We start from the raw sequence: 27,762 nt of genomic DNA, 5'->3' as shown, positions 1-27,762 counted from the left end.
TTATTTATTCATGAGACAGAGAGAGAGAGAGAGAGAGAGGCAGAGACAGAGGGAGAAGTAGGCTCCATGCAGGGAGCCAGATGCAGGACTCAATCCCGGGACTCCAGGATCACGCCCTCGGGCGAAGGCAGGCACTAAACTACTGAACCACCCAGGGATCCCCTAGGATATTTAATCTTTGGGGATAAATAGGTAGATGCATATATCCTACTATGTTCAAAATAAACTCCAAACAGAAAAAAATATTTACTTTATTTTTTTTTAAATATTTACTTTAAAAGATACTTTTAACTAAAAAGGAACTAAAAGAAAATGTAAATGAATAATGTATCATATTAGTGTGAGAAGCAATCAGTTAAAAAACCATTAGGTTTGACTCCCTAAAAACTTAAAACTCCTGCACATCTACAACCATTATAAACAAAAGCAAACAGCCTAAAACAGACTATTTCCCACATACAGAACAGTCCAGTACAGAATAGTCCAAGGATTATGTTTCCAATATAGGACAAAGGAACTCTTAGAAATCAAAGAAAAAATGTAAAAATAGGCAAAAATATATATATAAGCGTAGTTTCTGAAGAAGAAATAGAAATGGCCAAAAGGTATAGGAGAGATTATAGAACTTGGATGGCAGTCAAAGAAATACACATGAAAGCGACAGGGTTGCTGTTTCCACCTTTCAGACTGGCAAAGGCTCCATGTTGGCACAGCCTCAGTGGCACACCCCACAGGTGGGAGCATACATTGACACTACCTCTCTAGGTGGCAGATTGTCCACAGGTATCAAGAGGCTTGACATTTTTTCAGAGACTTTGGTCCTAGCAATTACAATTCTAGGAATTTCTTCTAATGGAATAATCAGACATGCACATAAAATTATGTACACTAATTTCACCATAATATTTTTTGAGTTTCTTATTATAATGCATGATACATTACATAGAATTATTACTTTAACAAGTGATACATAATTCAAAGGATACTAAAAGGAAATAGAGTAAAAAGTAATTCTCCTTTCCTTCCAGTTCTATCCTCCACTTCTCCGCCATGGAGCAACCAGTTACTTATAAATCCTTCCAGAGATACTCTTTGTACATGTAAGAATAAACACATGCTTGTGCTTTTTATTTTGCTAATCTGTTTAATTTTGTGCTGAAAGTTGGTGGTAGCATGTTATATGTACCATATGGACCTTGCTTTTCTCATTTACCCTCAGAATGTGCTCCATTATCAGTAGCAGAAGTTAAAAAGCACAGATTAGTTGGTTTGAACAGACTCTACTACTTACTAGTTGGGTTTGAATAAACTCTATTTATTCTATGTCATCTCAGGCAAGTTTCTTAACTTCTCTGAGCCTTAGTTTTCTCATCTATGAAGAGTATAGTAATAGTCCTTACATTGTAACATTACTGAAATAATTCAATGAGTCACTATATAGAAAGTGCATAAAATAGCAACTGGCACATCTTACATAAGTGTTAGCTAGTATCTGTACAGATGGAACTGCAACCTTCTTTTTAACAGCTGTAGAATATTCCACACTGGAGATCCTATTCTATTTTGTCCCATGTTAATGGACAACTAGATTGTTCTACCATTGCTGTTGCAAACCAACTGCAGTATTTGTCATGACACCTTTTTAAATAATATAACATAAATGTCCAAAGTTAGTTTAATTATGGTATGGTACACATCTACCCAGTAGAATACAGTACAACCAAGCAAAGTAAGGTTGTCAAAGAGTATCAGATATGGGAAAATGTTCACATATATTTTTTAAGTAGAAACAAACATTTTTAATATTCATTTTTTCCATTATTAACATGATATAGATAGTAGAAATTGGGAAACAATAGAAAAGTATAAAGAAAAATAACAACCTAGTCCTAGGATCCAGAGATTGCCATGCCTACTGCACATATTGGTGAATTTTATATAATCTCTCTCTGAAAATTTTTACTAATTATTTTATAGGGATTATAAAATTATTTTATAGGGATTATAAAATTATTTTATAGGGATTGCTACCTTCACTAAAAATGTCTGGGAGCTAAGAGTTGGATTCCTCAGATGGGGGGGTTGGCCATGTGTGGGTGGCATAGGTTAAACCAGTTTGGAGGAAGAGGCTTGCTGTGGGCAAGAGGGCTTCTCAGGAAGTAGAGCTGCTTGAGCTGACCTCTCTCTGAACAACTGTAGGAGCTGTTCCTTACTAATAATACCTCAGTCATTTTCACTGTTCTGTTTCCTTTCATACATTCATTCATTCAATAAACATCTGTCACAACAAGCCTGTTTATACCAGACGCTCCTCTGTCTTAGGGACTCAAGCATGAGCAAGATGATTTCCAAGCCTGTACCCCTGGAGCCTACATTCCGGATCTTGTCCAGAAACACATGACAGAGTTACAGGCATAGGGCATGTGCAGTGTCTGAGATGCTTCACCAGATAGTGACCACGGGCACTTCTCCACAGATCTTCATAGTGGTATTTCTTGTGGCTGCACAGTATTCTATCCAGCTGCTATGTGGTACTTTAATTAACCATTCCTACTCTATTGGACATTCACATGGTTTACATGAATACTTCACAGTCTTCAACACGTCACTCCTCTGCTTTTCAAATGGATTGTTCCAGTTTACAGAGTTACCAGCCACGTGTGAGCAAAGGGGCCTGGGCCATCAAAACCTCACCACCATTGGCTCTCTGTTTTTATTTCTATCATTTCTATTCATTTAATAGGTAAAAAACTGGTCTTCACTGTTTAAGTGTTCATTTGTTTGATCACTGTAAAATTTTAACCTTTACTTCCTCTTAAGTGCATTTTCTGTTTAAACCCTTTATTCTGTTACCTATTTGGGCTCTTGCTATGAAAAACAGACTCTGTACAGGGATGGCTGAGAGCTCCGATTCTAGACTCTCACAGACCTGGTTTCTGTCCAGCCCTGTTACCTAGGAGCTGTGTGGCCTCTGACCAGGGGTCTGGGACATGGTGAGGCCAGGAGGGTGTTCCCAGCACAGGGACACTTCTTGGAACCTGAGTCATGGAGAATTTAGTGGCCTAGGTATGTGTCGGGCCTTACCTAATAGGCCTGCCATGAGTATCCTTGGCTCACTTTGGAATTTTCAGAAGTGCAACCTTTGGAGTAATGGCAGGCAGCACAAGGCCTCATATCTATTTTCTCCCTGGAAGTAAACCCCAAACCCAGAAGAGGACTGGGGAGAGGCAGAGAAGGGTAGTGGGAAGTCTGGGAGTGCAGCAGTCAGGCACTTCTGGCTTTGAACCCCAGCACCCTCACTGCACAGTTGAAAGTGCTCTGAGTTTCCGTTTCCTCACTGGAAAATGGGGTGTCATCTGGGCACTGCACACTGGGAAGGCCAGTCAATATCATGTAAAGGGCCTCTGGCAAGCAAGGCACCAAACTAATGAGGACTGTTAGGAGCCAGCAGTGTATAAAGGAAACACACAGTACCATCATGGAAGGACGAGATTGGAATTCCTCCTGCCCAGCTTTTAGCCATCCACCCTTGCTGCTCCCTATGATTCCTCACCATTGCCAGTCGTAGGCTGCCCCAGGAAAAGAGCTTTCAAAGGTGCATTTCTTTCAGAGTGCCAGGTGCAATTGCCAGGGGAAATTATCACTTGGAACTAGAATAGGGACTGACTGGATATCTCAAAAGGTGACTCTTTTGGTGACTAAGTCCTTTTTCTAGGAGAAAAGGATGTTTGGATTCTCAGCTGCCACATCTGCTTTTGAACTCTGTGCGGTCTGTGCCCTGGCCTCTCCCCACTCCAACAGCCCCCTACACCCCCTGTTTTATTCAAACAGAGGAAAGTTGTGTTTGTTGACCACTCTTTCGGGGTGGGAAAGGAATGTAACGTATGCATAGACTGCCCAGAATTTCCTGTTAGACACCCACTCCAAACCACGGCCCTGGGATACATTCCAGAGATTGCAGCCCAGTCCTACAAGAGAAGAAAGGGTGCATTCATTTAAATGCTGGGCCATTGGGAGGAACTCCCCCTCCCCCCCTTAAAAAATGATGTTCAGCTCTTTCTGTAGTAGTATAGTTTTGAATTCAGCTGCACGGTCTCTTCATGTGCTCTGACATCCCCATGTGCAAAGAAGCATCTTTTCCTTGGGAAACTCCGATATGTGGTTTTGAGGCCTTAACAGCACTGGTGTCCACATTGATGCTTGGACACACTTTTAATGTTCTGCTGTGAACACTCAATGATACAGACCTGCTGTGGAATACCTTTCTTGACAAGAAAGGAGCTAGTTTTCAGGGCAGGTTTTGGTGCTTTGACACATTAGCAGTAGACTTCGTGTTAAGGCACTTTTCTCCTAGAAATTCTGTTATGTTGAGTCTTTGGCCGTCTGTCCTCTGTGCTGGCATGTAGGCTGGCTTGACACTGTGGAAATTAAAGGCAAACCTTTGTTTTCTGTAGCTGCCAAGATGCAGTTTCTTCGCTTGGGGAGAAACTTGAATTATTGGGGATGGATGGATTCATAGTAGCAAACATTTCCACCTATATTCCAGCTTCTCTGATCTTCATTGTGAACCCCTTATGTCATTGTGGGGATGTGTGTGGGGCAGCGGGAGCTCCAGGTCAGATCTGAGATGAGAACAGATGGGTCACGGTATTCACAAAGGTGAATATGTGAAGCTCTGAGTCTTTGTAGACCACAGAGGTCCTAGTCTGAAGCTAGGAGTTCAGGATGATGGAACCAGAGCCTCCCCACATCTTTAATCTAAACCAGGTCAGAACCCAAGAATTGCACATTGTTATGTGCATACACAGCTATCACACGGATTAAGAAACATTGGCAGTTTAGGGTCAACATTTCAGTTTCTGGATGCAGAAGAGGACCAGTTAGGTCAGGAAGTATAAGCGGATGACTAGAAATGCCCTCTTTTGGCTGGTGCATACCAAGTCCTGATGGATCCACTTGCACCTTTCTTCTGTTGCCATAAGCACAGTTCAATAGCTCTTTAGACCAGTCCTCTTGATACCACTGAAGGACCGAACCTCACTGTCCACCTTGGTGGACTTTCCCCTGAACATTTCATGTTTTTAATTATAACACTTTCTTTCTAACCATATTTCATATAAGAGTTCCAAGAAAAGGCCTGAGTACTAGGGTTAATGTTAAGCTTCAATGTGGAGCTGCTTTTTATTGTTTAGTTTCCCACATTATTATTATGATTATTATTATTATACAAAGAAACCTTCACTGGATAGAAAGTAAAATTTTTAGGAGCTACTTCAAGTTCTAAGTTTAGAATTCACATACCCAAAACCAAAACGGGTCTGCCTCCATGTTTTCTCATTAAGCCAGGCTGTTTTTATAAGAACTGTTGTCTGGATACATGCTAACTTATAAATGTTCACAGTGAGACACTGATCAGTACCTAAAATCAATCAATATTTTGTTGCTATATTTTAAGCTACTGGTAGATCTTTTCTCTTGAACAAATATGCGTGTTTTTGCTGCATCGACACAACAGCCTTTTCTGCAAGGGTAGATATGAAGATTCCTGTATTAGTGGTGTGGCTTAAGTCGATGAAGTCACACTGGCTAACAAGTGGCAGGGTGAGACTTAAACCCCAAATAGAACTCCAAAGCCCATTTTCTTTCCATGTGACTTATATATATTTTTTACTTTATTGTGTATTTTTTATCTCCATGTAACTTGTATTTAAAGTCAGTTTTTAAGTAAGAGATTTCCATTCAGTACCCAGAAATGGTCCATATCTCTGATTTGCAAATTCAGTATCCTCTTTGATGCAGATCGATAGCCTGTATCAGTCAACTTAAAATTTAAGCTCAGTGGTTCCAGTTACAGAGGTCAAACCGTGACATTTGTGGTACAGATCTGCTCACACCACTCCCCATTTCTGTAGAGTCAAATACAAACTCATTACCATGGTTTACAAGGCCATCCATCATCAACCATGTCCCCAACCCCCTCGCCACTGCTCTGATTTTTCAAATACCTCATGCTGTCTTTCACATCAGGCCCTTTGCACGTTGCTGTTTCCCCACTTCCCTGCCCCCTCCAACAATTTTATGCACCTATTGGCCCGGCTCAGAAAGCACTTCTTCTAAGAAATCACTTCTACCCACTCTCAAATCTGGACTGCGCACCCTTCTTTGGGCCCTGTCAGTGCCCTGTGCTGCCATCATTGCAAGACACAAACTTCTCATCCAGCCTCTCTTGCACTAGACTTGAGGCTCATGAAGTGGGGATGGTGCCTTGTGTGGTTCACCACTGTTTCTACACTGCCTTGCCTGGGAGCTTACATGTTCAGTAATAAACTTTTCCAGCGCAAATAACGTAAACCTAGAGAAACAGATAATTTATATAACTGAAAATTCCAGGAGGATCTGGCTTTAATGAAACCAAGTCCCCAGAAGGTTTTGTCAGAGATCTGTCCCTCTCCATGTCTCAGCTACTTTTTCCTCCGCGTTGTCTCATGCTCAGATAGATGCTTCTCACTTGGTGGCAAAGGAGCCACCAGGGGCTCCAGGTTTACATCCTACCCACTTGGCAAACCAGCAAAAAAGAGAACATCCTTTCCAATGGCTGTAGCCTGAATCCTGGGGCACACCCTCCTTGGCCCAGGTTCAGTCAAATGCCCAACCCTAAGCCAGTCATGTGGCTTGGATTGGCCAGGCCTTGGATAATTGCTGGAAAGCAGTTTGTAAGGGGAAGACAGTAGGGTTATAAGACCCAGACAGCCAGCATCTTGAGCCCTTTCAGGACCAAATGAGTGCTGAGGGTAGGGTAAGGCTGATGCTGGTCCTAAGCAACTCTATTCATTTCCCTTGCTAACCTGATTTTGAGAGCACCAGACCAGTCCAAGAGCAATTAGAAAATTAGAGAGCCCCTGCCTCAGCCTTGGAAGTGAGACCACTTCGGGCGGCTTCACCTCCTGGTGCACAGAAGGGAGGTTCTAAATTGGGCTGTCACTTTCCTATCAGGGGGTGATGGCCTTCCTAGGGACTCACTCCCACAGCTCTGTTTGTCACTTCTACGAGTAAGCCATCAAATGGTAGAAACTGTAAGTAGCTCACTGGTTCCAGGGTCAGGGTTGTTTGTTTTGTTTTGTTTTGTTTTTTTAGCATATAAGTTAGTTTGTTAATTTGTTAGTTTGTTGTGGGAAAAATGTATGTGACCTGAGGATGAAAATGGGATCTGAGGGAGGGTGCTTTTTGCAGAGCTCTTTACTGCCCAGCTTGAGCATTAGCTACTCAGTGTCTCTGAGACATGAACAAATAGCTTGTTTACTTGCAAGGAAATGTGCTATCAGCTAGGGAAGAGACCATTTTATTTCTTCCTCTGACTAAATTATTTGAGTGTGGCATAACAACCAAAGCACTCAAAGTAACAGCAAAACAGTTTAACCAATCATACATATTTTTTTAATTAACTATTTATTTATTTATTTTGTAGAGGTAGGGAGGCACAGGGAGAAAGGGAGAGAGAGAATCTTAAGCTGGCTCCATGCCCAGCACAGAGCCTGGTACAGGGCTCCGCCTCACAACCCTGAGATTGTGACCTGAGCCCAAATCAAGAGTCAGATGCTCCACAGACTGAGAGCCACCCAGATGCCCCCCAATCATTTATACCAAATATGAGTTTATTGCAGTGGTTTTCTCTCCATTTGGCATGTTCCCACATTGATCTCACCTGGTCTGTCAGGACTGTTCAACATGGCACATGGAGAGAACACATACTTTGGAAACAGTCCCCCTTGGGTTTAGATCCTTGCACGTGCAATTCCTAGTTTATTTCCTCAGCAGTAAGATGGAAGCAGGAATGTCGATTGCCTTGGATAGTTGTGAGGGTTATGTGAGATGAGGATTGTAAAGTACTGGAATTTAGACACTGGCCCTCAGGAAACAGTGGTCATTATCACTCCTTGCCCCCTGCTGCTTGGAAGGCCTCTGTGCCCAGTCGTCCCTGTGGCCTGGCCTGGCCTGGCCTGCCATGGGGGGCCCCAAGTGAGAAGACTGGTGCCCTGTGATGTGTACCCACACATTCTCAAGGAAGATAAAACAGCCAGCGTTTCCAGGAGTTTATGGTGCTAAATCTCGTTAGTGAATCAGGACCTTAAACTCACACTTAGTCGCTCACCCAAACCCAAGCTGGAGTCATCCACACCTGTGGGGTTGCTGGCAAGAAATTTTTCAGTCCTTTTTCATGTGAATTTCCGTGTAAATGCATTTGGTTTTGCTGCTGGCAGAAGAGTACCCCAAGACATTTAGCAGAAGTTTTATGATCCCTTGAGAGTGAAGGTGCTGTACAAATCCCTCAAGCACACAAAAAGAGGAATCATGCCAAAACTGCTTTTGGGAAGAGATAAACTCCCAACAGTTATCATGTGGACTCAGTGATTTCCTACATTGGTAATTTCCCATTAACCCTGAGCACGGGCCCTTTGTGGCTTCTGCTCAGTACTGTTGACCCGCCCAGACATGGTATGTGGTGGGACAGCCCTGGCTGCATTCCCGGGCACTACTCCTGGCCCTCCAGGTTGTCATTCTCCTCCCGTAAGGTGTGTTTTTCATCTTATACTAATTTTTGCCTTTTATTTCTGACTTGTGGCAGCTCGTCTTGAGACATGGATAACAGAAAGGATAACATCACTCCCTTGGGTGGCTTAGTCCAGGCTGGGAAATGAGTCCACGGCACAGGATTGCCCTGGATTTCAGGAGGATGGGCTTTTCCCAGGCCAGCCCTGCTCCAGCCAGAGCACGTGTTCGCTGTCCCACATCTGCTGATTATATTTTAAGTGTAATGGAAGACTCCAGCCCCCCCATCAATTTCTTGACAAACCACAGAGTTTAAGAAGGAGTCTTCTTATTCCCTTCTTCATCTTATTTCTTAATGAAGTTAGTCTTGGAGTTAGAGTGTTCAAGAACCTAGTTTCAAAGTGACTCTTTCTTGGTACCCTTCACAGAGAAATGCTTCTCAGAGAGTATAGAGTCTGACTTCTGCCTGAAAGGATCTCTGTTTTGAAGTCATGCTTAGTCTTGGTTGGAAGACCGTATTGCTGGGTTCAGGAATGCAGATGGTGCTCGACCCTAAGGATGGGTCAGTTAATGAGCCAGCAGCCCCCACTGGGCTGTGGTCAGAGGAATACTGTCTGGCCAGCAGGATCTGACTCCATCGACCAGTTGGCCCTCTAGGAATCCCATGTGGAATAACCATCCTTTAGAGTAACTTCCTGGGGCCCCTCCTCTTCTCGTGCTCAGTAGGTCTCCTAGTATCAGGGCTCTAGGGGGGCAGCTGCACGTTTGGGCTTTTACCTTGCATGACAACCATGACAACCACATGCTGCAGTTGGCCATTGTGCTGTTTCTCTTTCCAGCATCCCAATGCAACGTCAGCTTAAAGAAGCAGAGGAGCCGTGGAATCCTCAGCTCCTTCTTCTGCTGCTTCCGTGACTACAATGTGGAGGCCCCGCCCGCCAGCGGCCCCAGCGTGCTTCCGCCCCTGGTGGAGGAGAACGGTGGGCTTCAGAAGGTCAGTGCCAGAGGACAGGTGTGCACTCACCAGAGCCTCAGTAGCTGTACAGCTGTCCCATCCTTCGTGAACATCCTGAATAAGAGTCTGTAATAGTATGTGTGCAGCCATTAACTTACAGATCTAAAATGGCTTGAAAAGTCATCTTCACTCCCCGAGGATATCTCAGTCATTCCCATTTAGCAACTGAAGCACATATTTGATGAGAGTTATAAGAATCACTTCACATTTTTATAACATTCTGTCTTGCTGCATGAAACGGAAAGCTAAAGAACCAGTAGTAGAGAAAGGCATGGGAAGACAAATGGAAAAACAGAGGCATACCAAAAAACCATTTATACTTAATAATAAGTATAAATGGATTTAACTACTTTGTTTAATAACAGATTTATTTTATGTTCTTTTATATCTGTCAGATACAAAATTTAAGTCAGATTTTCACAATATATTAAAAAAAGCACAACTAAACTCTATCCACATGCTGTCTAATGGACGTATCCTAAGCAAAGTGACTTAGAACAGCTAAAAGTAAAAGGATGAGCAAAGAAGATGTCACACAAGTATAAGAGAAAAAAAAAAGGCAGGATTGCAGCATTCATTCAAATAGAATTTCAGGTAACAATCACTGAAAAAGGCAAAGAAGGGACTCGAGGATCAAGTTCCACATCGGACTCCCTGTGGGAAGCCTGCTTCTCCCTCTGCCTGTGTCTCTGCCTCTCTCTCTGTGTCTGTCATGAATAAATAAATAAAACCTTAAAAAAAAGACAAAGAAGATTATTCATTCTGAAGATAGTTGAGATTGAGGACACAAAACCCATCAAACTTAATGTCCCAAATAGTGTGACCAAAGGACGTGAGCAAGCATTTTGTAAAATAAATACCATTGGTCAATAAACATGAAAAAATGTTCAGTATGGTTAGTAATCAAAGAAATGCAAACTAAAACAATGAGATGGCCTTTTCCATCTATCAAATTATTAAAAGATATTTATAAAGATAGTATTTGGATTTGGATGAGGGTAGCATGGATAGAAGGGTAGAGGAGAGGGTAGAAGATATAAATGGGTTATTGGTAGCCATGTTAATTGGTTACACCTTTCTAGAGGGAAATTTGACAATATAATCTTAAAACCTTAGCAATTATTTACTGACATAATTATAGATGTGCAAAGATTGAACCATAGAGTACTGTCCAGCATAGATTTTAATATTGCAGAATTGTAAACAACCTGATGAGCAACAATAGACAATAAAAAAAACTAATAGAATAACCATGCAATCAAATAATGTGCAGCTGTTAAAAATAATGTTTCATAAATATAACTGACATAGGGAAATGTTCACAATATGTCATGTACAGGATAAAAAACTCGTAGGGGAGTATATTTACAAGTATACATGTAGTCATATGCACACATACACACACACACACACACAGGCATCTATAAGACTAGAATGGTATATGCCAAAATATGAAGAGATTATCTCAGACTGATGGGATCATATATTGGATTTTCTCCCCTTTTCTGTGTTTTACTTCTTTCTTTCTTTTTTTTTTTTTCTTTTCACAATTTTCACAAAATAAGCTTAAATTACTTCTGGGATTAGAAAATAAATCATTTTAAAAGTATATATCAGTGTAAGGAAAAGGATTCTGGGAAGGTGATAACCTGAGCACATGGCTCTGGCCATTTAAATTCTCTCTCTGAATAAACACAGGTGAGCCTGCTTGAAGAACCTGGAAAGTGTATTAAGGCCTCTAGTTTTCCTGACATCACCAGTGGAAAGAGCAGGCACAGGATTCATCCTCTCTAGTCCTTGGTGAGAAGCAGGGAACTACCAACAGAGGGAAATGCCTGCTTGTCTTAGAGTTCTAGGACAGACACTTCAAGCAGATAGTCTTGTGAGGTCCACCAGCCAGCAAGAGTTGTGAAGCCCCTTGAAAAGGGCCACTGCCCACTTAATGTGTGTGGTCCTTGGAAGGCCTGTACTGATAAGCTGAGTTGCTTTTACTTCTTGTACCCTAAAGGAGCCCACTAGTGCAGGGACTTTCTTCATGTCCTTGTGGTTTATCAATTTGGGCTCTGCTGGACCATGAAAACATTGTTCCTTGTGGGGCCTGGCATTGCTCTCTCATTTGCCCCTGCTGAGAAGGTCCAAGTTGAAAAACTGGAATATGAGGCTCCTACTGGGGTAGAATTAGTGGAAGAGATAGAACTTTTTGTTTTAAGGTTTTATTTATTTGAGAGAGAGAGAGAGAGAGAGAGAGAGAGAAAGCATGAGTGAGGAGAGGGGCAGAGGAAGAGGGAGAAGCTGACTCCCCACTGAATGTGAAGCCTAATGCAGCTTGGTCCCAGGACCCCAAGATCATGACCTGAACTGAAGTCAGATGCCCAACCTACTGAGCCACCCAGGCACTCTGAAGAGACCTTTAGTAGACAACTCAAGAAATGATATTTCGAGAAATGAATTTTGAGTACAAAAGTAACTTTTAGAATTTAAAAAAGAAATCCCCCCCAAAAAATAAAATAAAATAAAATAAAATAAAATAAAATAAAATAAAATAAAATAAAATAAAATAAAATAAAATAAAAAAATAAAAAAGAAAAAAGAAATCCCGTGATGTCTAAATTTAAAAATTCAGTAAAAAAAATAAAAAAATAAAAAAAACTGAGAAAAAGGAGAATGAGGATGGTCACTGCTGAGAACTGAATTAATGTTCTAGAAGAGCAAGTAGAAAAGATATCTTATAGTTGAGACCAGAGATATAGAGATAATAATTGAGGGGGGTGGGAAGAGGCATCCAGGAGACCTAATAGCAAGTAACAGGAGTTCTGCAAGACTTCTCGTTACACTTACGTTTTCAGAATTTCAACAGCATATATCTAAGTATGTGCTCCTTGCAAGCTACCAAAACAAGATATTTTCAAAAGAAAGAAAGTTATGCTAGTACCAGACTTCTCATCAACCATATTGAAAGCCACAAGACTATGAAAAAAAAAATCTACAGGCTACTGAGAGAGAATTCCAAACCAAAAATTCTATGTGTGGCCAAGATATCATTTATCTATTAAGGCAAAGGAAGTACATTTTCAGACACATAATGATTCAAAGAAGGGAAAAAAGAAATCTGGGTGAGATTGATATTCTGTTATGATGTAATTATAGGAAATGTAGGAATAAATACAAGCATTAGGAATAGAACTGCAACAAGCAGCACGATTAGAAAATAGATCTTCAGTTGAGCCCCATGTTGGGCCTGTGCTGAGCATGGAGCCTGCTTGGGATTCTCTCTCTTTCTCCCTCCTTCTCTGCCCCTCCACCCTGCTTGCTCACTTGCGCTGTCTCTCTCTCTCTCGCTCTCTCTCTCTGTCTCACACACACACAAATAAATAAATAAATCTTAAAAAAAAAGAAATGAAAACAGAGTCTCAAAATTCACAAGGAGTAAAAGGAGAAATGGGCAGAAATGTGAACAAGCCATCAAAATTAAGAAAAGAAAAAAAAGACAAAACAATAAACCTAACATAAAGAATAGGCATGAAACCAAGTTTAGTGAACCAAATTCTCCTAACAAAAGACCAAGATTATATCAGATTGGCTTGACAAATTCATCTGTATGCTATTTCCAAGAATAGACCTGTATCAGATAGGACAATTTTGGCAGCAAGTAAAAGAAGACTGACAAATAATAACTTAAACAAATAGGGGATTATATTTTCACATAAAAGGCCTGAGTCTGGCAGTTGTTGGGATTGGCTTAGGTGCCTGATGATGCCATCAGGGACCCAAGTTTGTTCTGTTCTTGTCTCTCCATTTTTCTGCCCCACCATCTTTGGCATGTTTGCCTTCATCCTCATGTTTGTTGTTTATTATCTCAAAGTCATAAACTTCAGACAGCATATCCACATTCAAGGGAAGAGGAGAAGGAGGAGTAGCATTACTCATGCCTGTCCTTTTTGTGGAAAGTAAATGCTTTCACAGAAAACTCCAGGGGACTTCTATGTATGTTGATTGGCCAGAACTTTGTCACGCATCTACCCTCCTGCAGCAAAGAAAGCCTGAAAGGGGAAGAATTTAGACTGGCATATTCCTGCCCTCAACAGAATCAGAGCACTTTCACAAAGGAAAAAGGAAGAATGACTACTGAGTAGATGTACTAGTCAATGTGGGTTCAATTATGCTGTAGTAACAACCCCCAAACCTCAGAGGCTTAAAACAGTAAGAGTATATTTTTCACTCCTGCTGCATGTTTATCATGGATTATGTGAGCTCTCTGCTCTATGGCACTTGCTAATAAATAGATAATGTGAGTCACATATGTTATTTATGTTTTTCTAGTAGCCTTATTTTTAAAACTAATTTTAAAAAGGTGAAACCAAGTTTAACAATATGTTTTACTTAACCAAAGATATCCAAAATATTATTTCAACATGTAATCAGTAGAAAAAATTATCAGTGAGATAAGATTTATATTCTTTTTATCTTACTAGTTCTTCAAAATCTTATACTTTATACTCATAGCACATCTTACTTTGCACTAGCTACCTTGCACAGGCTCAGTAGCCACCTGTAACTCATAGCTACCATTATTGGATTACCTAGTCTGTTTTATCCTCATTCATAGACTAGACTTGAGAAAAGCCTCATCTCCTTGCTTCCATTATTGATTTGTCACAGTAGGAAAAAGGGTGAGTCACACTGGCTCTTTAAGTTTTCACTAAGAAGTAACTTACATCTTATGGCGAAAGCAGTTCGTATGACTACACCTAACTTCAAGGAACTTGGAAATGCAATCCTACCAACTGTCTAGGAAGAGAACTGGAATTATTTGGATACCAGCGCTAATTACTATTATAGTAGGTGGCTACTAGTTTCTGACCCAACATCTAATATACAGTGATTTTTAAAAGGTAGAAAATAGATGGGCAAAATATAAAAAGACCAAATAAAAAGAAAGCAAAAGTGGCAATATTCATATCAGACAAAACAAAATTCAAGGTCAAAGACATTAAATGGGAGAAAGAGGGACATTTTCTAATAATAATAGGTCTGATACATGAAGTGTATAATAGTCATAAAACTTTGTGCAGACAACAGTGCAGACAAATATATAGAAGAAAACCATTTAAACATGATTTTTAAAAACTATCTTCTAAAAATATGGGGTATCTATCTGGCTGGCTCAGAGGAATGACTCTTGGTCTCGGGGTTGCAGGTTCAAGGCCCGTGTTGGGGGTAGGTATTACGTAAAAATAAAATCTTTAAACAATAAACACAGCAAACAACATAGTAAAATCTTTGGCAGTTTCTGGCTAATACAATAAGACAAGAAAATGAAACACTTGGTGTAAATATGAAAAGGATTGGAAATTAGTTTTATTTTCATTAGACATGATTATTTACATAGAAAACCCGAATACTTCCAAAATAGAATCATGAAAATGTATTGCTATGGTAGCTCTTATTTATGGAGAGATCTGCTATATTTCTAGATAAGACTTAAAATTTATGTGGAAGAAATAATATCCAAGAATAGGTAAGAAAATTTAGGAAAAAATAATGAAAGATGACTTGCCTTAACAGATGAATCCTTATTATACATTGGTATGGAAAAATTTATTAGTGGAATTTATATGATGAGATTCTATTGTAAACCTGCTTGTAGCGCCAGATTCTGATGTGTTCCCCCAGTGAGCTTTCCTCATACTGTCATTGCTTTAGAGAATCATCATTAGCAAAAGGACCATAGTTGGTACCTGAGGTTTGTAGAGGATATAAGGGAAGAATCACTGCTATCATAGTAAAAGTTTTATTTAAAGATAGTATTTGGGCAGCCTGGGTGGCGCAGCGGTTTAGCGCCGCCTTCAGCCCAGGGCGTGGTCCTGGAGACCCAGGATCGAGTCCCATGTCGGGCTCGCTGCATGGAGCCTGCTTCTCCCTCGGCCTGTATCTCTGCCTCTCTCTCTCTCTCTCTCTCTCTCTCTCTAATAAATAAATAAAATCTTTAAAAAAAAAAATAAAGATAGTATTTGCCAGGGTGCATGACTGGCTCAGTCAGTGGAGTGTGCGACTCTTATCTCAGGGTTGTGAGTCACATATGGGTGTAGAGATTACTTAAAAATAAAATATTTTAAAAAAATAAAATAAAATAAAAAAATAAAATATTTTAAAAAATAAAATAAAAATAATATTTGCCTAGATGAAATGCCATGAGACAAGGGTGGTGCACCCCTGGCAGGTTTCTTAGAATGGCTGGCTGTATATATGAGAGCATAAAGGCCTTTGAAGGCAGTTCCTCTGGCAGAACTGAGCTCACCTGGATTCAGTGTTCATTCATGGGACTTCCTTCACTTAACATTTATCAAAATGGCTTTTTAAAAGATTAACTATTTAACTCTGAGTAATGCATCATTTGCGTAACACTTGACTATTCAGTCTGTAAGACCAGACATCACAGAAAGAACCGGGGTCAAAGTGGGGCACTGAGGCCTAGAAGAGGCCCTTCCTCACATTCAGCTTGGTCAGGACCCCTAGAACACAGAGCCCAGGCGCATGAGATGTGGAAACAGATTCTAGGCCCATCCCTACTGCTGGCCTCCAGCTCCCTTCCTCTTGGAACTCAGCATGTCAGAAGCAGAGGGAAGGCTGTGGGCAGAATGCAACAGGTGGCATCTGGGGTTCTATCATACATATTCACTTTGCCCTGGAGAAATGCTTCCGCAGCAGTGGCCTAAAGTGGCAGCAGTCACCACCATCACAGTTACAACCTGGACCTGCAGGCCAGTTGCCCCAAATAAATGGGTCTGACGCCTTGGCCAGAGGCAGGAAGAAGTCAGCACCCAGAAGACCCCAATGGCCAGGACCATGGAGGACTTCTGGGACCTCTGGGAGAGGGCAGAGAAAAGGGATTGCTTGGATACTCGCAAATACATGCATACCCCATGCACACAGGTACACATATATGCAAACTTTTCCAGGGTAATTTTCCAGCCCAAATACCTGGCCAGAGTAGTGTCTTCGGTCCTAGCCTGTGTTTTGCCAAGCACTTCAGTTGTTTTTACTGTTACCTCTTGTTTTACCAATGATGTGCTCAGCTTGTCTGAAGATGCACCTGAGTGGAGGGGCGGTTTGCAGCATCCCACCAGTGCAGTGGTTCTCACTTGGAGAGGATTCTGGCCCCTTAGGGCACATTTGACAATGTCTGGAGACATTTTCCATGGCCACTACTGGGCACTGTACTGGCATCCAGTGAGTAAAAGAGCCAAGGATGCTGTCGAGCATCCTGCAAGGCTCAGGACAGCTCCCACACAAAGAGTTATCAGGCCCAGAATGTTGGTAGCTCCAGAATTGAGAACAACTCTGTAATGGTCCAACAGGCTTGTGAGCTTCTGATTAAAGTCTCCCCACCAAGAGCAGTGATCGGCTGCTACATCCAGGTGTTGGATATAATATTACTTAAGAGCTTCTGAAATGAACTTCCCCATGGAAGTTCTTAGAAACTGGAATTTGATTTGATTCTGCCGTCATGTTGGAGAACAGCACAGCTCTGCCTTGAATAATGGCAGAGGACAGTTTAGAATCCTTAAGACAAGCCCCAAGTGTCCTGAAAAAGGAAAGAGCAGTCAAGATGATCTGGAGAGGAAATAGTAGTTGCTGCTACACTGCAGAGGTGGTTACTAGGGCTGCAGTTAATCAAGAAGTTGCTAAATCGTGCTTAGAGTCAGAGCAGAACTCAAAAGGTACCAGCCACCTGCATCTGTCAACAGTCGGATTTGACCCCTTCCCATGAGACCTTTGTCACCAGTGTGTCACCTCAGTAAAGATGGACATACTGTTCACAAATCCTTATATGTGGGAGACTGGAAACAGTGTATCTCTTCATCAAGGACTAGGATGCTGCTATTCATTGCCTCCAGTCCCACTGTTTAAAAAAGAAGAAATCCAGAAACTGGAAATGCCCAGTGGCAATAATGGAAAAACTGTGTTATTTTATTAGCATTTCTTCATGATGCTAAAATGAAATGTTTCATCAACCAGGTTTGGAATGGCTGGCATTCCGAGGCTGAGGAATGGGTGAGGCCCCACCTTGGGACCTGAATTTTTTTAATACTTCCTGTGAGTACAGGTTCTGTTCCCCTTAAAAAGAATGCTAGCTCCACATCTATGGCCTCAGAGGGAACTTCTTGAGCCTTGCCTGTCCCCTCTGCCCAGTCCTCTAGAAGAAAACCAGTATAAGAGGGTTCCTTATAACCTATAAACTTGTTTTCCTTTCCCTGCATATTGTATTGACTTAAGGCTCAGTCTTTTCAGGGAAAAACCTACTTAAAAGAAGAAATAAGCCAGTTATTAAAGGGATTAATGGTTCAAAGTAATATATGAGCTTTTGTTTTTATTTTTCAATTAAGGATTAAATTCCTGGGAGCAAGGGAGGCACCACTTAAATAAACATGATTAAGGAGCCTCGGGAACCCAGCCTGGTTCGTCAAGGTAGGGAGTATCTGGGAGGTAGAGTGGAGCCCAGTGCCCTAACTGGAAAATCTTTGGGTTCCTCCTGTTCATTAAATGCCACTAAGGTACAGAGAACAGGAAATCATAGGGCTGCTGTACTCAAGAGTGCTTTGAAGTTTCTTTTGAGTATATGATCTACTTACTTCTCTTCAAACCTGACAATGATTTCTTTTTTCTTTTTCCTTAGGGTGACCAGAGGCAGGTCATTCCCATACCAAGTGTATGTATATTTATCCAATTTTATTTACACATTCATGGAATCTTGTATCTTTGGGCCTACTGATATAAAAGATTTTTTTTAAACATTCTTGCATATGTTGAGTTTAGGCATGTGGTATAAACAGCTCCATTCTGTTAAAAAATGAAGTTACATTTAAAAACTGTGAGCAGGAGGTTCTGTACAGAGAGTTTCCTTTCTCAGGAACAGCAGGGCAACCAGTATCTATTACCCAAATTCTTACCTTTCCTTTCTTTCTGCAAAGGGCCTCCAAGCTAATAACCTAAGGCAACCTGCCACACTTCCCCACCCCAGCACCTCAGCCCCAACTCCATAGACCATGAGAACATACTTTTGCCCAGACGTAAGATTGTATAGCAGGTTCTGTCCTGGTGGGCTCAGCAAGCCCTGTCCCAGGTGAGCAGACCATTTCTGATTACTCAGCAGTGTTGGGAACTTGGCCCTGGCTCTGAGATGAGAAAAAAATTGCCCCGATTGCATTCCCCGAAATTGCAGGATTTACTCCCACTCCCACAGGCTGGCTTTGCTCTAACTCTGTTTCAGCTGGGCACTCCCTTGAGCCACTGCTTCTCTTTTCAGCCCTGGAATTTGGGAGTAGCTACCAGTGTTCAGCCTCCCACCCCTCCAACATACACACATAAATACACATACATACGCCACCCCAACTGTTTCTGCTCTGACAACAGAGCCACGTAGCCTGAGGCCAGCCAACAAGAAAGAGAACAATCAGACTGACTCTCCAAAGAAACTTGCACTTGAGATGTCCATATCAAGCAAGGCCTTTTAAAAAGCTCTGTGCCCTTAGAGAAGAATTTAGGTTTTATTTTATTTATTTATTTATTTATTTATTTATTTTTTAGAATTTAGGTTTTAAAAGATGTCCATGAATTGATAACTTTAATTCATAAAGAGTCTCTGATTCAGATTGTTTGAGTCAAATCTGTTCGTCTAACTCTCCTTGGACTTCTCCACATATTTTCTAGGAACATCCAGGAGACCTAGCAATCTTACATTGAAAGGAATGGATTTCATTAGTACAAGTTGACTCCATATTTGGTAATGAGTGTCACTTATAAATTGGAATACATTGCCCCTCCCCCCAGCTTTTTGATAATTTCATTTTTCTCAGGACTTTAACTCTCCATTAACAAGTTTCAGGGGTTTGTAGAGTGGTTCTAACTTTACCAGCATGCCTGGAGGTTGGGCTTCATCAGGTAAACCAACTTTAATCAAAAAGATGGATCAGGCAGCAGGACTTTTTATCCAGTATTTGAGCGGGCTACCCAGTGGAATTGACACCAGGGGTGTCCTTTTAACTATTCATAGTAGTTACATAGATTTTTCCTGAAAAGCTACCTATATTAAACAGGTGAAAGTAGCTTTCCCCCTACCTGTGATACTCCTATGGTACTGGCTTTGCTCAAAGTTCATTAAGTGCCAAACCAAGCATTTGTCAGGGCAAAACTCAGGGAAAATGACCCTTTCCCCACAAATACAACATATTCTAAAATCCCAGAATAAAATAGCCAAAGAGAAAAAGATCCCTTATATAATTTAGTGCAGTGTTAGATCAATAAACCACTGACTTCTTCCTAAGAAATGAGACTCTAGAAACTCTTGTGAGTTTCTGAAATTTCTTGCAGAAAAACAAAACCTAACTAAAGTAACTTGCATCACTAAATGATATTCTCCAGAAAAGCAGTTCTACTACTGATGGGCTTAGAGTGATTTCCAACTGCCTGCTTAGCATGCACAGCTGAACCCAAGTCCATTTGGAGGCCAGCTCAGCCACAGGATTCTAGCCTTGGGATCCCCTGCAGAATCTGCACCGCCTGTCAAGGCTGCAGGTCACATAAACACAGTAGCCCTGCCCTTTCTAGATCATGGGGAACCTGCTAGAGCAGCCTATGTGAGCTTGTGGTACTGTATCATAGGACCAGAAATCCAGGCTTGTGCTGTTCCCAAACCAGAGCCTGTAGCCTCCTGAAAGCTGTTCCCAGCCTCTGGGATAAAAGCTGTTTCCAGTCCCTGGGATGAAAGGTAACCCTGAGTTGGTGGGTACCCAGAGTAGTTCTAGCTGGAGCCCCTCATCTCTGCTTCCCACCATAGCCATATTGGTTCATTTTCTTTCTACTCTGTTTATATGTACAGCCTTGGTCTTTTGATTTTTTACTAAGCAATGATTCAAGCTCATAGTTTTAAAAAACACTGAAAGAATAAAGTAAAAAAAAAAAAAATCTCCCAACATGGTCCCACTCCCTAGAATGACCACTTCCAATATGTGTTATGTATCCTTCCAGAAATCTATACACAACTGTATTTACACAAATGAGAGTATTGCAAGATGTTTTTTGCTTTAAACAATATACCTTGAACATCTTCCCAAATATTATAGCATAATGATCTACCTCAATGTTTTATGTGTCCTTGATGGCATTTGCCTTGTTTCTACTTCTAGGCTATTACAAATGCTTCTCTTAGGAATATTCCTATGTATGTATGTTTTTGGACTTGAATTATAGTACTTGTTGTGATCCCTTCCTAATTGTGGAAATACTAGATCAAAGAATATATATTACATTTTGGATAGATTAAAGCCACATTGTCCTCTGAAAGCCTAATTTATACTCTCACCAGGAGTGTATGGGATTGCCCATTCCCTTATCAAAAATGATAATAATTGATGAGATACCACCTCACACCAGTGAGAATGGGGAAAATTAACAAGGCAGGAAACAACAAATGTTGGAGAGGATGTGGAGAAAGGGGAACCCTCTTGCACTGTTGGTGGGAATGTGAACTGGTGCAGCCACTCTGGAAAACTGTGTGGAGGTTCCTCAAAGAGTTAAAAATAGACCTGCCCTACGACCCAGCAATTGCACTGCTGAGGATTTACCCCAAAGATAAAGATGCAGTGAAATGCCAGGACACCTGCACCCCGATGTTTCTAGCAGCAATGTCCACAATAGCCAAACTGTGGAAGGAGCCTCGGTGTCCAACGAAAGATGAATGGATAAAGAAGATGTGGTCTATGTATACAATGGAATATTCCTCAGCCATTAGAAATGACAAATACCCACCATTTGCTTCGACGTGGATGGAACTGGAGGGTATTATGCTGAGTGAAATAAGTCAATAGGAGAAGGACAAACATTATATGGTCTCATTCATTTGGGGAATATAAAAAATAGTAAAAGAGAATAAAGAGGAAAAGAGAAAAAATGAGTGGGAAATATTAGAAAGGGAGACAGAACATGAGAGACTCCTAACTCTGGGAAACGAACTAAGGGTGGTAGAAAGGGAGGTGGGCAGGGGGTGGGGGTGACTGGGTGACGGGCACTGAGGGGGGCACTTGATGGGATAAGCACTGGGTGTTATTCTATATGTTGGCAAATTGAACACCAATAAAAAATAAATTTATAAAAAATTATAATTGAATATTGAATCTTTGCTGATCTGTAAGTAAAGAATGGTATATCAGTTCATTGCTTTGATTTGCATTTTCTTTATGAATGAAGATGAACATCTTTTCACAGGTTTATTATCCATATGTCTTTCTTCTTCCCTATTCATTTCTTCTGGATGTTATACCGTGTTATCTTTTAATTTCGAGGAAATTAGGACTTTCCCCCAAAATTTATGGTATGTCTTTTAGCCTTGGTTATAATCATTTTGGCCACAAAGAAGTTTCATTTTACATAGGCAGATGTGTTCATCTTATCCTTATGGCTCCTGAATTTTATGTCATACTTAGAAAGATCTCCCCACTCTATGACTGTGAGCCATATTTTCTCCTAGTATTTTAATGGTTTTATCTCTACATTTAAATCTGTGACCTATCTGGAATTCATGTTGATGTAAGGCATGAAGTAGTGATCCAGCTTTATTTCCTTTTCCAAGTGGCAGGGCAGTTGTCTCAACACTATTTATTGATTAATCTAGCTTTTGTACCCCTCTTGAAAATGACATCTTTATCTGGACTTGATGTTAAACATTCCACTCGTTTGTCTTCCAAACACAAGCTGGGATTTGGGGCTCTCCACGCATCTTATTGGAAGCTTCATGGGCTGTCCAGTAAAGGTCAGGTATTGAAGGGTAAGAAAAAAAGCAGAGAGACTAGTTTAGAACCCCCTGAAGACTGGGTGGTCACTCAAATGCTTTGGTCCCAGCGAGGAATGCTACTGAGGCTGTGAACCGACTACCCCTGTGCCCACTCTTGCACGAATCTCACTCTGTCCTAAGGTTCACCTCTATCTGAGCCATAAAAGTGCTGAAAGGGGAGAAGAGAAATGTGTTTTCTAACAGGTGTCTATGCTATTTGCCTAAGCCTTTCAATAAACAGTAGTATACTTTTTTACACCAGATGTTATGAAGAACCCATCAGCAGAAACGAATGTAATTAAAGATAGTCTAGAGTTTCCTTTGCCCCCTCCCACAGAAGCCCTGGGATCTCTGCCCTCCACTCTATGGCTTGGGAAGCCTAGTGTACAGACTCTAAGCCTTGGCCCCCATCTGTTATGCCAAAAAGAGAGTGAGTGGGGTGGGTACTCTAAAGAACCTTAGAGTTAACTGTTCATGGCTGTGGGTTCACTACCAAGGATGAGAAATTCCAGACCTACTACTACAAGGAAGAAAACTGGAATGAAGGCCCTTCCCATACCTTGGGTGGCAAGCCAAGATTCCTTCCTTCCCCCTTCCCCTCACATGGTTTTGCCCCCTATCCCCACCTCTTCCACTCTTCTGGCAATGCCCTCCATGTGCTTTGGAGCAAGAGGTTTGTATAGAAAAGGCTCTTCTTAATATAACTAGTGCTTCTCTTCTTCTCTAGTTCTGTGGTGGCCTGAGAGAAAATTTGCCTCAGGACATTTTTAGTTAATAATTCAAGCATCACCTGAACAGATCAATTGAAATAATAAAGCACTATTGCAATTATATAGCATCCTTGCATGTTCCAAGGACAGAGCTGTCCAGAAGAATTCTTACCAGTGGCTGAAGAATTTGCATTAATCTAAAGCCAAGCTCAGAAGCTGTGTGTATTTAGGAAGCAGGCTGAGGATTAATGGAACCTCCTTCTTGTCTATTGCCCCCAGCCCAGCCTTGTTCTCTGCAGCACAAATGCTAAATCAGTAGCTTGCTTAAGAGGACTCTCACCTTTCTCCCTCTTTTCTCTCTTCCAGTAGTACCGTGAGGCCTTTTCCATCCTGTTAGCTCAGAGAATGCTTGCAAAGTATGGGTTAAATAGGCTAAGAAAGTAATTTTTATTCTCAGGTTTGGAAAATAACTGAGCCACTTTTGGCAGATCTTTGATGTTTTCAGATCTGCTAGGGATAGAATTTCTAGAGCCTTATTTTCCAGGCTAGCAATTACATAAAGTGAAAGTGTTGTTTTAGTATATAAACGCATTGAGAAAGGCCTGGACAGATGCATACGAAACTAAAAGGGGGGAGAATCTGGGAAGAGGAATGGAGAACAGGGGAAAGGGAAGAGTTGTCTGTTACATGTCTGGGTTCTTTACAATGAGAATGTGTTTTTATTATATAATTGTGTAATAAAAAATTAAAACTAATTTTATTCTAGGCACAGGCATGCTTTTCTAGTATGGCCCAAACAACAGAAGTAACTAAAATCCTCTTTATTCTGTTCACTTACAGAGCTCATCATGCCCTGCCTTTTCAAAACACTTTTTGATACAAAGCTGCTTCTTGCAAGTTTAATTTTTCTAGCAACCTGCTTGCTTGCTGATTTATAATGAAGAACAGAGTCATTTCTAGGACCCCAAACCCCATGCCCCGTGTCTAAGGCACATCTCCTCACAGTGCTACTTGGAGTACTGGCTGAGGGAGTACTGCTTGGTGAACTTTAATTAGAGCCAAGGGAGTTGGAATCCATGGAGGCTTTTTCTTCAGGATGATATTGGACAAAAGGAAATACCCACACTCACTGGAGAGAGCCCCTATAGAATTAGAATACCCACATGCAGCCTCATCCAGTCAGCCCAGACAAGATGATCATCACACTTGCAAATTTACCTACCCTGTCGTCCAAAATTAACTGTGGATCCTTGACTAATGTTCCCCCCACCACCAAAGAAAGGAAATATCCATTTAAAAGGGACTACCTCTTGATTGCATTTTTTTGTTTCTTGTTTTTGGGTTCGCTTGTTTGTTTTAGCATGCTAAATTGTCTGCTCTTCAGTGGCTAGAGACACAGTTTTTTGCGTTTTGTTTTGCATTAAATAATAGAACAGAGCTTGACCTTCCAGGATAGAGAATTAGCTAGTTAACATTGGATACTGAATACACCACAAAGTAAACCAAATCATTTCTGGAATGAGGCAAGGCCCAAAGAAATAAAACTCTAAATCAAGAATGAAGTTGGCTGAAGATACCTAGCAGATTATTAGCTCTTTACAACCTCTTTATCATACATAAGATTGGAGTCAGCTAGTACAAAGACATAAATAGTATGTTTTCTGATTAGCACATAGCGTGTAGATTAAAACTGAACTTTCAGATACTGAGAATCCAAGGGGTAACAGTGCCATGCTTGCTCAATATTAATACTGCAGTGGGGCAGACGCAAGACAGGGCACTTTACCTCAACCACTTTTATTTCTGTTTCCTATTATTGGAAGTCAGTTTGGATTGCATTTTGCTGGTGGGTCTGTAGGTGCTCTTCAAGTTTCTGAAAATGTTAGTCATTAAAACAAACAAACAAAACAGTGTGGTTCCAGTATAGCTGTAAGATATACTTGTGTGCCACAGTGAATTTCAGACAAAATAGGACCCCAGGAAATGAGCCTGCGTGGTTAGAGTAGCTATTGAGCATTTATTTTTGTATAGCCCATTTTAATAATAGCAGCAGGTACCATATATGTGCCAGGTGGAATGCTGGGTACTTCCCCACAACCTGTCATGGTAGGTATTATTACTCCAACTTAGAGCCAAGAAAAAGACAGAGCTGATATTCAAACCCTGGCTTGTCTGGTTCCAAAGCCTAGGCCCTCAAATAACCATTCACACAATGACCCAGTATTTGTTAAAACTTCCATTGCAAACTACTTAGTCCTATTGTTTTTAATAAAATTCCATGATGTACTTAATCAGGAATTTAAGTGTTTGGTCTCATTTATAACCTCAAAGACGTAATATGATAACAATAATAAGGGCATTGGTTTGTCTTTTACATAAAGGTAATAGTACTGTTTTTTTTTTTTTTTTTTTTTTTTTTTTTCATTTTAGCCACCAGCTAAATACCTCCTTCCAGAGGTGACGGTGCTTGACTATGGAAAGAAGTGTGTGGTCATTGACTTAGATGAAACATTGGTGCACAGTTCATTTAAGGTAAATCAACATAAACAATCCATGATCTTTGTGATTCAGTCACAGTTGTATAGGAAAGGAAGAATAAAAAGGATGACATTTTGTAGTTGTTGGTGTATGTCTTCACTGTTCATGAAAAAATCTCAAGAACAGTTGCTTACTAACTCTGGTAAACATTAACTGAAGTAGTTGAATATTACATGGTTAGTTTGGAGGAAATGCTGGGCTGCCAGTGTCACTTAGACATGTCTTACTTATGAGATTTGAGTTTTTCAAGCCTCTAGCCCTAAGCCTCCAACCCCTACAAATACTTTTCAGGTGGCAAGCGGCAATCAATACACCAGTGCCCCCAAGACGCCACTGTGTATTTGTCAAGGTAGCTAGAAGAGTGCTGTATGTTTTATTGGGAGGGGCAGGAGAGGCACTGTTAAATTGTCAAGCAACCTGCTACCTTGGAAGATTTCCCAGAGCAGTTTTTAAAAGATGTCCAACTCTAAAGAAGACTTCCAGAGTTGCAGCATCTGAACAGATTCAGCTGTGTATTTCAAGCTTTTTCACAGGAGGTTGCTGGTTGGGTTTTGGTTGGTTTTTTACTAGCTTCATAACTAAATGAGTATCCATCCACCTGCGTGACTTTCCTCCTGAAGAGGGTGGGGCTGCAGTGATGTCACACAGTCTTACTTCTGTCTCCTTCCTCATTCCACCTCCCTGCTAGAATGACAGCAAAAATTACACATTACCAGAGAGCATCTGTGGAGGAACAGCTGTGGCTACACTATTAAGAAATGACTTTGTGAACCGCCTTTCCATTTTTTGAAATGAAACAAGTTGTTTCAAAGAGGCAACTTTGGAAAAAAGGTTTGGAAATAGAGGATTAGTATGTTGGGGAGAGGAAGGAGGGTCTTGGTCCTGTTTTCCTTGGGGTATTTCTGGAGATTAAACTGCTCCACTGGCCGGTTAGACCCCATTCCTCCTTTTACCCTCAGCCCTCAACTCCTCCCCTTCCTTTGCTAAGAGATATGGAAAGCACCAGCCATGATGAGGTATGTGTCTCACATGAACCATAGCCATTCCTTAACCATTGTATTGGGAAGTAGAAGAGCCATCAAATGTACCTGAAGACCTCTCTGTCAGAAGCATCCTTCCTTGAGCCTGCTTCTCCCTGAACAGAAGCCTTCCTTACCAGGACAAGGCCAGGCAATTGTCTGTGAGTCCTTTGGGAGAGTGGAGGAGGTGCCACACTTACTCTAGCAGTGGGAAATGGCCTGTCTCTGGCCACTGAAGCCTGGAAGTGCCACCTCCTTGTCCAGCACCTTGAGGGCCCTTCCAGGATTGGTCCCATGGCTGCCATGACCTTACATCCCAGCTTAGCTCTGAACAGCATTGGAAGCCTTTTCTGCCCTGTGGGCAAGCTGCTCAGGACTTTTCAGATTCCTCTGGAGGAAAGCCCTTTGGAGCAGGGGCCATTTGCCATTTCAGCCTACCCAGCTTGCTCCCAAGCAGCTCTGGGAGTATGGGCAATGCTGGCCAGACAGCCTGAGGTCACAGAGGGTTCCTACCTCCAAAGGCATTAAACTATGAGCTTATGTGAACAGCATGTCTTCATTTCTTCCCTCCCTGGCCTGCCTATATTTGCAAGCAGCTTATTCTTTATTGTATTCAGTTTGTTTTTTACTCAAATATACTTTACATACAGGAGAGGAGTTGAGGGCTGAGGGTAAAAGGAGGAATGGGGTCTAACTGGCCAGTGGAGCAGTGTTAGTTTTAGGTACACAACATAATAAGTCAACAATTCTATACATTTCTCCGTGCTCATCAAGATGCATGTACTCTTAATCCCCTTTATTTCACCCATTCTTTCACCCACTTTCCCTCTGACAACCACCTTTATTAAATGTATGGTTTTTAGCATTCGGGGCATTTCAGAGGCCTTTGAAAATCCAAAATCTGTGAACCTCACTCCTTGAAAATGTATGGGGATGCCTGGGTGGCTCAGTGGTTGAGCGTCTGTCTTCAGCTCAGGGCATGATACTTGAGCTTCTGCCTATGTCTCTGCCTTTATCTCTCTCTCTCTTTCTCTCTCTCTCTCTCTCTCTCTCTCTCTCATGAATAAATAAATAAAATCTTTAAAAAGAAAGAAAGAAAAGAAA

At 41.2% G+C, this 27,762-nt stretch overlaps 1 protein-coding gene across 6 annotated transcripts in view; it reads left to right on the top strand.

Moving 5' to 3' along the window:
- Positions 1–27,762, top strand: part of CTDSPL (CTD small phosphatase like) — a 114,938-nt gene that overhangs the window by 70,548 nt on the left and 16,628 nt on the right. For 3 of the 6 annotated variants that reach the window (XM_077865819.1, XM_077865816.1, XM_077865815.1), the window contains exons 2-4: positions 9,387–9,541; positions 18,240–18,272; positions 25,532–25,633. In XM_077865819.1, the coding sequence (XP_077721945.1) occupies positions 9,387–9,541; positions 18,240–18,272; positions 25,532–25,633 (290 nt within the window). The remainder of the gene's footprint in view (positions 1–9,386; positions 9,542–18,239; positions 18,273–25,531; positions 25,634–27,762) is intronic. The other 3 variants (XM_077865820.1, XM_077865818.1, XM_077865817.1) reach the window with 1 other exon arrangement.

This window comes from Canis aureus, chromosome 22, assembly GCF_053574225.1.
Source record: "Canis aureus isolate CA01 chromosome 22, VMU_Caureus_v.1.0, whole genome shotgun sequence".
In the NCBI taxonomy this organism is placed as follows: domain Eukaryota; kingdom Metazoa; phylum Chordata; class Mammalia; order Carnivora; family Canidae; genus Canis; species Canis aureus.
This window is presented reverse-complemented; position numbering and strand designations above follow the sequence as displayed.